The sequence below is a fragment of the Centruroides vittatus genome, unplaced genomic scaffold, assembly GCF_030686945.1.
Source record: "Centruroides vittatus isolate TY-2023 unplaced genomic scaffold, ASM3068694v2 contig_884, whole genome shotgun sequence".
NCBI lineage: Eukaryota > Metazoa > Arthropoda > Arachnida > Scorpiones > Buthidae > Centruroides > Centruroides vittatus.
The window spans coordinates 141,885-155,194 of record NW_027122576.1 but is presented as its reverse complement, the minus strand read 5'-3'; the positions used below and the strand labels follow the sequence as shown (position 1 = coordinate 155,194).

Sequence of the window (13,310 nt, the reverse complement as noted above, 5' to 3'; positions counted from 1 at the left end):
ATTTTCAATTTCTTAGAAACGTGTATCGCATTACCTATTAAAACTTGTGCAAAACCAGTTTTGAAAGAATTTTGTGGAGTGTAGACAAACAATTCAAAATTTATGATAAGAAATGCCCTTCTGTAGTTAATAAATTACAGAATACATTCAATAAATTAGTGTTGAACATTTTGTTTCATACAAAATCATTGTGGCGTTGTATATAAATTGTTGAAATTGATATTTAAGTTATTATTAATATATAATTTTTTACTTCAAGAAACAAAAAAAGTAAAGTTTTCTAATTTTAATATAATTATTCAAATATAAAGCAATCTTCTATTCAGTATTTTTTATATTGTTATCAAAGAACACTTATGAGCTTTAAACAACATTTTCATTTCCTTCTATTGTGAAATTAAGTGAATATTACCTTCAAAGCCTTACATTTCTGTAAAAACATAAGGTTCTCTTGCATTTCTTGACATTTTAGTACAGCACAGAAGCTGAAAAATAGCAAGACAGACTTTTCCACAGCATACAAATGCTTAATATAAAATGTTATATAAATATATAAATGCTTAATATTTTTATTTAACCTGTGGTATATCAGGTGAGAAAAAGTTACTTATCATGTTGGGTGAGGTTTTAAATAATCCCAATTTAAATAGCTAAATTGTGGTACTTTTTTTATCAAATATTTATGTAAAGCTTTAGGGAAACATTCTTGGTTAAACAATTTTTTGCTTTGAAAATGAAAGAATTTTTAAAAATGAATTTAATCAAAATTTTTGAAAGTTAGTATATTTAATGAATTATAAAATGATGATAATGTTTAATTCAATGCAAATTAAACATCATGCTTTCTTGTTCTTGTGCTTGCTCATTCACATCCCCCGTTCTGAATAAGGCAGTATAAACACAGATCTTATTCTGCAATCCATGGGCATCGTTAGAAAATTTTCCACGGAGGCAAAGCTTGGAAACAAATACAGTGGGTGATCGGTTAATGAACATAATCCGTTCCAAGACTTTGTTTGCTATCCAAATTGTTTGTTAACCAATTATTGATTTACCATAGGTTTTTATGGAAATTTGATTAATTTGTTCTGGAGACTCCAAAAAGTAAAAAATATGTACTCTCTTACTATGTTTATTTATATGTAATAATAAAAATACATATATACACAGTCTTGCATTTTTATTAGTCACGTTTTTTCTGTTTTTTCTGTTTGTGGGGGTTAAAGAATCTGTCTAATGTTGATTGCTTTTCTCTCTTCTTCAGGATTTTTCATAAGTAATTAATAGCATTGTAATTGCAGAGATCCCCAAGCCTATTAACCTCAACCTGGTTTGGATGCCATTCTGACATCCTCCCACTTCTTCAAAAAAATGTTTAATAGCAGATATTGACATTAGTTCTCTTTTTCGGAAGAAAACATATCTCAACAAGTTTCTTGGTGTTCTTCTGTCATCAGATCAGTTTCCATTATGAACTCTTCAATGTTCTTTATTTCTCAGATGTGATTTTTGTTACTCCTTAAGCTGCTTGAGTCTTCTTGATTATACAGTATCTTTCTTAGATAAGACTGAACTATGGCCTACCCTAAACCTGTTCAAGTGATACTGCCCAGCAACATCAGACATCTTCTGCCCACTCTCTACCTTTGCTATTATACTCTCACCTTTCAAAAATAAAAACCAATGCAAAACTTAACGAGTGTCTGCCCGACAGTCTTGTGAATACTATAAAAAAAAATTGTTTCTATCAGAAAAATAAAAGGCTGAAATTAAAAGGGAGAGTTTCAAAGTTCAGAGGAATACTATCTGTGATTGGTATATACCAGGTTGAGCGTCAATGTTGACGTCTCCCGCACTCCGAAAAGTTTTGAACTGTTGCCTGAAGACAAGGGAAGACCAATCAGTATTCATTATTTTATGTCACTTCCTCTTATGTTTATTCTGTGAGGTGTTCATTGTCCGAACATAAAAATCTTTCACGAAAGTGTTCATTATCCAATTTGTTCGTTAACAGATCACTCACTGTAATTACATAAATAATTAATTAAAAATTTATTGAACATTTTGGGGTATTTTCACACAAGTAGCTCTTAGAATACAGTCATGTTTGAAGGTGTAAGGTTACAAATTTGTAAGGTTACTTTTAAGATTATAATTTGTGAAATTTTTTACTTGATTTCAAGAGAGGGCAAATGCCCTGTTTGTCCTCCTCTGCACATACTCTTGCAAGGAACAATAATGTTTGTTTACAGATGTGACATTTAAATCTAAAATTTGTTGTGTGTGAGCTTAGGTAGTATGAAAGATATCCAAACCAACTTTGGCACAGATTTTAAGTGGTTCAATAATAAATCACAATTAGTGTTAAAATAAAGCTACCCAACAAATATTTTACCAAATGGCATTATTTTAAAAATTCATAGGAGCCATTTTGACTCCGTAGAAGACCACAAGTTAATTCATTAAAAAAAAATTAATGATTATTATACATTTATATAATAATTACAACTTGTATTAATTTAGGATAAAATCAAAATGTTAGAATAAATTTGAAAATACCTCTGATATAGATCCAGCCATGTTTGTGAATTCCTTTACAATAACACCAACAACATCTTTTAACTATAAAAATACAAAATAAATGATGTTAATTTTTAATATCTATAATTTATTCAATAATAGTTTGTTCCAAATTTTTCAAAATACACCTTGACACAAATAGTTTGTCCTTAAATAGTAAGAATAAATACATATAAATTTTATAGAGACATGTACACAAAATGCATATGGCTGCATTTAAAACAGAACCCTTCTGCACTTACACAGTAATTCCAGCAACTCTCATAAAGCAAAACTAGAAGTCTTGCTTTATCAAAAATGGAAACTGTGTATATTAACCTCTAAAAAATTTATATATTAAAAAAAATCATATTGAAATATCTTTAGTATTTTTCAAATAAATTACATAAAAAATTTGTATTGTAAATAAAATTGAAAGAAAAATAAGAGTTTGTAAAATGCACTTAAGTAATACAACTGATTTCTATTTTAGGTATATTGTTGACCTTTCCCTCAAAAGACTAAGGAAGGAAACAGTGGTTCAATAATGGCAACTATCTATTGCACTCAAAGATGTGTTGGATGATGAAAAAAGGAATTTTATATGGAATGTGATAAGAGAGACAAGTCTGTATTGTGGTAAGCACAAGTAAATTTTTATTTTATGATGATGTTAAGGGGATATTTAGAAATGGAGAATTGTAATAGTGAGATAAGATATTTCAATTATTGTTACACTTCATTCAACACTCATACTGATTTTCTTACAGACAAATGAACTTTTATCAAACACTTATACAAGCTAAATATTATTTTGAGTCATATTTTATTAAAAACATTATTTCATTGAGTCATATATTGCAATAAATCGAATTTTAATTAAACTAATAGTTAAGCAAATATACATATATATATGAAAAATAATTTTCAATATAGGGTAGTTGCACTAGTGAATGACCATATTGTCAGAAATTTGTTTAAAATAAGTGCCATGGCAAGAAAAACTAATCAGAAGCACTAGATTATTGAAAATCAACTACATTTTGAAATATTCTCTTTCATTGGTCATTCAGAAATGCATGATAGTATTTGAAATTTGGTAGCTTATCTGAGATGTGTGTGTGAGGAGTAATCTTACTTGCATTGTAATAAGGTAAGAATTGTGGCAAGGATTCATACAGTAGCATTTTAAAATAATTATTGATTTTCCTAAGCATTGGGTAAGGAAATAGTTTTGTATTTAATTTATATTTATATTATATTTAAAGTATGATTTTAGTACAAAAATTAATTCTAACCTTTAAAGGTGTGTAGATAGGGAGGTAGTCACTCACTTGATCTGAAAAATGGTTCCTCTCCAGTGAAGGAACACGTCGGTCATTTAATGGTGATAAAATAATGTGCGCTATTTTCATTTATGAGCAGAAAATTCAAAATCTGTAGATGTTGTTTCATACTAATGTATGAGTGAATGACAAAAAAACTAACTTGTATCAGTAAATGACCATGGTTCAAAGTTGTGTGGTCATTCATTGCTGCACATTAAAATGGTTTGAGATAAATAATTAAAGACATTTGAATTTATTTTTATTCAGATAAATTCAAAATGGCAGATGAAATAAATAAAAAAAAGAAAGCCTACAGACAGTTAAGATTTATATGCAGCTGTAGAAGCAGTAGGTGAAAACAAAGTGAGTGCTAGGAAGGCTAGCAAAATATTTATCATTCCAAAAGGAACTTTAATAAATAAATTACACGGGAAAGTACCAATGGAGAAAAAAATGTGCCCTACAGCAACATTAACTAAAACAGAGGAAGACAGGTTGGAAAAATGGATTATTGGGAAAGCCAAATTGAGTTTTCACGTGCATCCCGATGAAGTAAAAGATGCAGTTCAAGAAAGTTGCAGTTCAAGAAAGATGCAGTTCAGAAAGTTATGAAAGATATGAAACGAAAGAACTCATTTAACGATGATTGCCCAGGAAAAAAAGGCTAAAGCTTTTTCTAAAAAGACACCCTAATATAGTAGCAAAGAATACAGAGGCGATATCCAAAGCTTGAGCATCAGTTTCAGAAATGATGATAAGGAATTGGTTTCAAGAATTAAATAATTATTTGAGAGAACAACATGCAAGTGATATTCTGCAAAATCTTTCACGTATCTTCAATGCAGATGAAACAGGGATGTTATTTTGTCCAAAAACTGGTAAACTTCTGGGACCTAGAGTATATAAGAACTTTTATAACATTGCATCAGGACAAGAAAAACAGTGTATCACAATTTTGTGTAATTTTTCTGCAAGTGGCCAGTGAGTGGATCCTATGATAATGTTTCCATACAAGAGAATTCCAAGGCATATTGCAGACTCAGTTCCAGATGGCTTTGCTGTAGGCAGAAGTGATTCAGGATAGATAAGTGCCACATTTTATGAATATGTTGTAAATGTCTTCCACACCTGGCTTCTGGATAAGAATATCCAGTTTTCTGTATTATTGCTTCTTGATGGACATATAAATCCCATATAAATGAAAAACTGTATAATTTTTGTGTTGAAAAAAGAATTTCCATTTTTGTTTGTTGCCAAATGCAACTCATATTATCCAGCCTTGTAACGTTGCAATTTTTCGACAGCTTAAATGTCAGTGAAGAAATGTCAGAAAACACAAACAACAATCATCAAAATCAGTTTCTACTCTTTGCAGCTTTATTCCTTGAAGCTTACAAGAAAGCTTTGAAATCGGAAACTATTCAACACGGGTTTGAAACATTTGGTTTGTTTCCTTTTGATCCAAATAGGATGGATTATTCAAAATGTATTTCTGCTAGGCATAAGGAATTGTTTTCTGAAAATGAACCTGATCTATCAATTAATTATGGAAAACTATATAAATGTGCACTGCAAATGATAAAAAATGTGATTCCACTTAATTCGTTATCAGATTTCAAGGAAGCCATTGCATCAGATAAATTTAGAAAATTATTATTGCAATATTGCCTATCTATGAAACACAATTTTGTATGGATTATCAAACTGATAATTTCTATATGATATTTTTGAATTAAAGACCTTTTCTAAAAATTATTTTTTCTGACACCAGTTAAGAAATAACACATCTTAACTTGCAATTATGCTTGTTGTCTAAATTTGGAGTAGAGAGCTGGACTGAGCAGCGAAGTTGTGGGTAAGTCAATAGGCTGACCAGTCCTAGCAATAACAGATATCAACACCAATTAAATGAAACAACAAATTTAATAAGTAACATAAAGGGGTTAAAAACAAAATGTGTGTGGGGGGGGAAATAACTTTATACTTTTAATAATACTGGAAATTTATAAATAGATGTATGAAAAATATTAAATGATATAACCTAAGTGCATTTCACTTAGCTTATAAAAAATTTGAATCTTTTTTAATTTTAAATTGTACAGTTGTTAAAGCACAATTTGTAAAGTTCATGTATCTTGGTCATAATAAAGTTTACTGTTTGAAATCTAAAAATAAAATGATAATGTTAATATAAAAACTTGTAAATTAAAAAAGATTAACATTTCTGTGTATAACCTGTCTAGCTGGACCTTGTTTATTAATAGGACTTATTATACTGTAATAGTTTCTGATTAGTAGAGAGAGGACATCTTAGTCTAAATAGAAACTACACCAGTATAATAAGTCCTATTAATAAAATAGACAAGATATAACAGAAATGTAAAACAGTACGGACATAGAGGTAAAAAGAATTAATGAAAAAGATTAACTCCCAATTGATTAAAATCCAATATCAAATTAATGTTATTTAAGCTATGTTACATGATAACTTTGATGAAACATGAACTTTTATTCTCAAAATATTGAGTAGTTAAAATAAAATAGTTATTTACAATATGCACTCTTCCTGTGATGTCACGATACATCAGATTCAGGCCTGGTAGGTATCTAGGTTAATTGCAGTTTCAGATTTAGATGTGTTACGCTCAAATGGACTCTTAGGATATAAGGAGTTCACAGGAATACTAGAGTAAACATGAATATGCGCAAAAAGCATTAGTTTTCAAATATATTCTCACTTATTCTAGTACCACAAAAAACATTTTATTTGACATTAAAATGTTTCCTTGAGTTTTCAGCTGTGGTTGTATGTATATAACATTAGCCAAATTAAATATTATATGCTTTACTTATGCTTACACATTGTGTACTTGTACATGTTTGATATTAGTCCATTAAAAATAGGCAGTAAAACTCAAAATCTAAAAGCTCTACATAACAAATGTGTCACATATACATATTAGCATAGTGACACATGTTATTATTGGAATGGTATATCCACTAATGTTATGAGAGAATTCTGTATTTTTATTAACTTCAAAATATCAGAATAACAATCTATTTTTTCTCAAGCTATAAAATCATCTATATTAATTGTTTTTGTAAACATTTAAATAAAATTACCTGAGAAGGATGGGCACTTGCATGAATGCAGAAAATACCACTATCATTATATACATGATTATATGCTGTTGCATTGTACATCCAGTGAAACCTGTAAATAATCCAGCTCTTTTGTTTATTTTATTTTAATAATCAGGCTAATTTAAAAAATAAATAAAATTTTACAAATTTTATTAAATAACAATTAAAATCAATTAGAAATTTTAAGTGAGAATTATACACACTAAATTTTAAAACAAAAAAATAAATTTAATTATCAGCAATTTATCCATAATACATCAAAATAGCAGTTTTATCAATTTTATATATACATATTCAAAAAATTTCCATTCATGATGCCTGACCAAATAACATCCTACATTACTATGCATGCTTAGATTACTTTACTTTGGTTCAAAATGGAATCATCATTAGATGCAACATATCAAGCTTAAATGCAACAACAGTTATACCAAAATGTCACTGCATCCAATCCAAGTCTGTTCACAGAGCAGTTATTCAAATTGATCTAAGCACAGAAAGTAAAATACCTGGCAAATACATCAACTAATGACTGAAGTATATAGATATATATTATCTAATTTAGAGCTGCTGTGTAAAGTTAACAGACACAATCAAATAACATTGAAAAGGCAACAAAAATTTAATAACTAAAAAGTTTTTGGATGTTCAAAGTTATTCTTTAGAGAATCAGAAAGGCATCTTTAATTTTGTCAAGCCATAGGATAATGCCCATGGTGACTTTTTTACACTTCTGCATTGCTTATTAATTTATTACATGTAAATGGTAATGTTTTGAATTCTCCTTACAGTTTTATTATTTAAGTTAAAATTTCTTAATAAATTAATCAAAATTAAATTACCTGTTTAAAACATTTGTATAGAGCCTTGTATACATGCCTTTTCCAGGACCGCCGGCAGAAAAAGAACCTCCTCCACCCATCATCATATTTAAAACACAAAATGGAATAAAGTCTACATCTTTATGAGAACTGCTCTCTAAACCCAACACAAAATGTGCAAGTTCAGGAATTGGTGTCGGTCCAAGGCTAACATTTGAAAGATCTTTTTCTACCTGAAAATAAATTAAAATAAAATATTAGGCATTTGTAAGTCACAAAATCCAGTTTATTACATTATATGCAGTGCAGTCCATGAGTTTTAAGACTAAATTTTTTCCAGATTAATAGTGTAGTAATGTATCGGTCATTGTGCTAATTAAGTAACAGCAACTATTGTCTGTTTACATGCATGACGTCACTAGCATATGTTCAGAAACTTGCATGTTATAATATCTAATGTAAACTGTGTTTCTGCTGCTAAGACACAGATTTAAAAAGAGTACAGAGAATTAAATTTTGCTTTAAGGTAGGTCTTTCTGTTACAGAAACCCTAAAACTGGTTCAAGAGGAATAAGGTAACAAAGATCTAAACCAATCTGAAAAAATTGAAATTGCAAAAGTCACACATCAAAATAATGTTGCTCATTTTTTACCCACAAAGCAGGATTCATAAAAAAATTTGTACCCGAAGGGAAAAGAGTGAATGCAGAGTTTTATAATAAAGAAAAAAGTATTGGATTGTCTCCCGAAATGAATCCGGCACAATAAGCCAGATGATTATTGTATTGAATCAGGCTACTTTACCACTATTATTAATAATTAAATTCTAAGTAATTTGGTACTAGAAGTAGGCATTAGGCACCATCTCTTATTAAATTTAATAATAGTAGTCCCATTCAATACAGTGATCATTTGATTTATTATTAAAAATATCAGACTTTGAGATGTTTATAAATGCATTCAGCATGTTTTTCCCTCTATAGTCTGATTCCAAGATTTTTTTGCATTGCACAATAATGCACCAAGGCTTCAAGCATGCTTCAACTTTTGATACAAAAAAAATATGTCCGAAGTTGTATCAAAAGTGTTAGAATGAATTCACCAATGAATTTGTTTTTGGACTTGGTAGAACTTGAAAAAGTGACGGCAGAAGGGGTATTTGATTCCTTACTTCAATGTCTTCACTCTTATGGAATGACAGAAGATTATTTTTAAAAATATTTAGTTTCTCTGGCATGCGATGGCACAGCTGTGATGTTAAGATTGTAAAAGTGGAGTGAAAAAATTGCTATCAGAACATTTTCCTTCTATTATAGTTTGGCTTTGCACTAATCACAGACTAGAATTATCAGTAAATAATGCTGTCAAGGAAACTTCAGAAATAAATAAATTCAAATCATTTATTGATAAACTTTATGTCATATACCACACTTCAGCAAAGAATAGTAGAGAGTGGCATTCATGTGCAGAATTACTGTGGAATGAGCTGCTGAAAGTTGGAAGAGTTTTGAGTACCTGTTTCATCTAGTTTGCGGACAGTTTTGGCTCTATGGAATAATTTTCAACCCCTCATGTTTCATTTCAAAGAAGCGATAAATGATCCTACTAGAGACAAAAACAATAAGTGCACATATGATGACTTGAAAAGAAAAATCACGTCCACAGAATTTTTACTGGATCAAGGATTGATGTGTGACACTCTCCAAGAATTGTCAGAACTAAGCTTGGAACTACAGGACTGCAACATGGACCTATATAGGGCAAATAACAAAATAAAAATGCTAGTATAAGTTTTCAAAGAAAGAAAACAGAACTTTGGGCCCTATTATAAATACGCTGTTGATGCTGTACATGATTTTCACGTTTGTGGAGTAAAACTCCACGAAAAAGAATCAAGAAAGGATCCTACCATTGACCCAAGTAAATTTTATACAAATTTGAAAGAGTCAATCGAAAGAAGATTGCTTGATAGCAAAGACGATGAGTTGCAAATTGGTCTCACGTACTTGATCAAAAACATTGGCCTAAAGATATTAATACTCAACTGACATTCAGAGAAGAAGAAATTATAAACTTGTCAATCAGATTGCAACTAAATGGAAGTGAAATGATTCATGGATTCCGTGAATACATTCTCGAAAAGACATATCCAGAAAAACTACTGCATTTGATAAATACTTTGAATACCACTCCAATATCTTCAAGTGAATGTAAACACGGGTTTTCGCAGATGAACCTAATTGCCACCCCAACAAAAGAAGCGCTTCGTTAAAGACTAAGACAATTTCAGCACTTTTATTCATCACACTTGTTGGACCGCCTCTGAGACTTTTCGATCCTTCAAAATATGTTGATCTCTGGTTACACAGAGAACGTCATTCAGTTACAGTAAAAAAAGAAGCCGAGAAGATTTGTTAGACGAAAACTGGACAAAACTTTGAAATATATTATAAACGTTTGTTTTAAATACGATTAATAAAAGTAATGTAATATATTTTTAATATATTTGTAATATAGTTTTAGTAATGAGATGAGCATTCCAACACCTTTTTTTCCCCAAAAATAATACTGGAAATAAATAATACAATATGCATGATACAGATACAAATACAAAAGTATTTAAACATATTTTTTTAAAACAAAAATAACTATTTGTTCTAAATCATTCTATTAAAATAAATTTTAATAAACATTTAATAAAAATTTTATAGAAGTATCTTTACTACTATAAAATTTTAAATTAATATTTATTAACAAATAAACTGTGCAAAATAAACTTGCTTTTAGATATACATCAATTTAATTTATCTAAAATATCAATGATAATTACTTTTATAAGACCTCCTGTGTATTGTGAAATTGAATTATCAATTCTAACATTCTTTTTCAATGCTAACAATTCTTCTTCCCAAATTGGTTTCTTTTCTACAAAATACCTGAAATTTGAGATAAAATTTATATCAATTACAAATATATATATATATATAACACAATAGAATTCACTTATTGTAATCACTTTGGGACTTATCTGTACTGGTAAAAATATAAATCAATTAATAATATAAAGTAGTATAATTAAAAAAAAATCAATAATAATTAATTAAAGCTGGAACTACTATAGCATATAAAGACACTCAACATGCCTTACACACTTTTCCAGCAATTAAAACAAAGTTTCAATTAAATTTAATTCATTTAATTCTCTCGTAAACCTTGTCACCAGTGCTGTCAAAGTTCGTGCGCTAACGTTTTCAGCCCCTCACTAGGTCCTTCTTCAAGTGAAATTTATTCTATTTTCTTTTTTGACAGTTAAAACGAAGAATATCCTCTTTCTGGATAAAATTCGAATTGTCCGATTCCGTATCTATGGAAACCGTGTGCCATCGATATTCTAAACTTTACATAATACGATTACGCACTTAACTTTGTGATGTAAACTACCAAAACGTAATCCAACCGCATCTTTGTCCAATTCAGCTCCCTGTAACGGCCTCTTTAATTATTTTGCCTCTGTTGGTCCGTATCGCTGTCTTGAATTAAACCCACACCAATACAAAATGGCGGCGTTCCGCACTCTGGTCAAAAGGGCGCACACGCACTGCTCGACACGGGAAGCACGTGAACAGGAAATGAAGTACATACGAGAAGTGGCAAAAAGGCACGGGTATTATCGAATAATACAGAAGATAGAGAAGCAATATCAAGACAGTACGAACCAGGCACCACCCACTAATGACGGCTTAGGACAATCGACACAACGAATAGTATCGGTAACGTTCAACCCCCAGTTGGTATCCTTATATAAAAGAATTGCGAAGAAACAAGAAATACGCATCGCGTACAGGCAATGCCCATCGATTTTTCAAATTCTCCGTAATGATAAGGATAAACCTGACAAGAAAAAACTCCCAGGGGTGTACGCGGTCCCTTTAAAGGACCATAGATTTAACAGAGATTTAATGTACATTGGCGCCACGAAAAGATCAGTTGAAATTAGGTGGAAAGAACATCAGCAAGATATTAGAAATAACAGAAACAGCACTGCGCTTGCGGTTTACACGTCAGATCAAAAAATAACAGCAAATTTCGAGAGCGCTAAACTCCTCGTCACCACACGGCATACAGACCGCCTTCGTTGGCTAGAGCAAATGGAGATTTGTAAAGCCTTCAAGTACACCCAACCAATCAATTCGAAAGACGAGATGAAGTTATCTTTAGCATGGCAGGCACTAATTCAAGACAGCGATACGGACCAATGGAGGCAAAATAATTAAAGAGGCCGTTACAGGGAGCTGAATTGGACAAAGATGCAGTTGGATTACGTTTTGGTAGTTTACGTCACGAAGTTAAGCGCGTAATCGTATTACGTAAAGTTTAGAATATCGATGGCACGCGGTTTCCATAGATATGGAATCGGACAATTCGAATTTTATCCAGAAAGAGGATATTCTTCGTTTTAACAATCAAAAAAGAAAATAGAATAAATTTTGCTTGAAGAAGGACCTAGTGAGGGGCCGAAAACATTAGCGCACGAACTTTGGCAGCACCGGTGACAAGGTTTATGAGAGAATTAAATGGTATCACCCCGGTGTGGATAGGTGAATTGTATAAATTTAATTCCGAAAAGTGTGTAAGGCATGTTCAGTGTCTTTACATAAATAAATAAAACTACAATTACTGGAAATTCTAATTTTATTGACTCTTACACTAGAAGGACTTGCTGAAACAATTACCACATTTACATGAATCTAAGTTTCACCTCAACTTCTATACATTCATCCACAGATTTTTTTAAAAATATAAACAACAAATTTATGATAACCGATTCTGTTGACATAAATTTGTTTGGTATTTATTGCAAGCGATATATAACTTATATAATATGTAATTTAATAATGTTATATTCAATAACGTTCATATTTAAATTGTTATTTTAATATTTAAACATTCTTTTTTAATAGGGTAAGGTGACCAATGCCATCTTAGTAAGTAATTTGAGCAAAATATACCATATCTGATATAATTCATTGACAGAATGCACAATGGATTTTTTAGATTGAAACACTTTGTGCTCATTTCCTACTTGTACATGTTATTGATTAGAAATTGGATGAGCATCTAAAGCAAAAATTTATTCTGGGAGGCTGTGCAAACTGAATTATCATATCCAAAGACACTTAATGCAAAATGTGAAGTAGTTGTGCACATCACCTACCACAGACCTTGCAACTGATATGATAAAAGCTACTGGAACAGTTATTAATATCAGGAAAATTTCATTTTCTTGATTACATATTAGACCAACTATGCACAAGACCTTTACTATTAGAAGCAATACCAAATAATGACTTTAGTGTTTTGCTTGAAGAGAACAAAACAGTGGAAGAGAGTCTAGTGGAGTGTTAAATCAATCCATATACTCTTTCATTCTGGTGGGCATGCTTGAATCTTCTGTCAG

General features: G+C 30.5%; 2 protein-coding genes across 2 annotated transcripts in view; both read right to left on the bottom strand.

The window, feature by feature from the left end:
* Window positions 1-13,310, bottom strand: part of LOC136983627 (mitochondrial-processing peptidase subunit alpha) — a 45,068-nt gene that overhangs the window by 3,405 nt on the left and 28,353 nt on the right. The window contains exons 8-11 of the mRNA XM_067280427.1: window positions 10,683-10,788; window positions 7,874-8,085; window positions 7,011-7,101; window positions 2,560-2,622 (exon numbers count right to left, since the gene is read on the bottom strand). Of these exons, the coding sequence (XP_067136528.1) occupies window positions 2,560-2,622; window positions 7,011-7,101; window positions 7,874-8,085; window positions 10,683-10,788 (472 nt within the window). The remainder of the gene's footprint in view (window positions 1-2,559; window positions 2,623-7,010; window positions 7,102-7,873; window positions 8,086-10,682; window positions 10,789-13,310) is intronic.
* LOC136983625 (TBC1 domain family member 2B-like) overlaps window positions 1-13,310 on the bottom strand; it is a 129,563-nt gene that overhangs the window by 101,852 nt on the left and 14,401 nt on the right. The window lies entirely within an intron of this gene.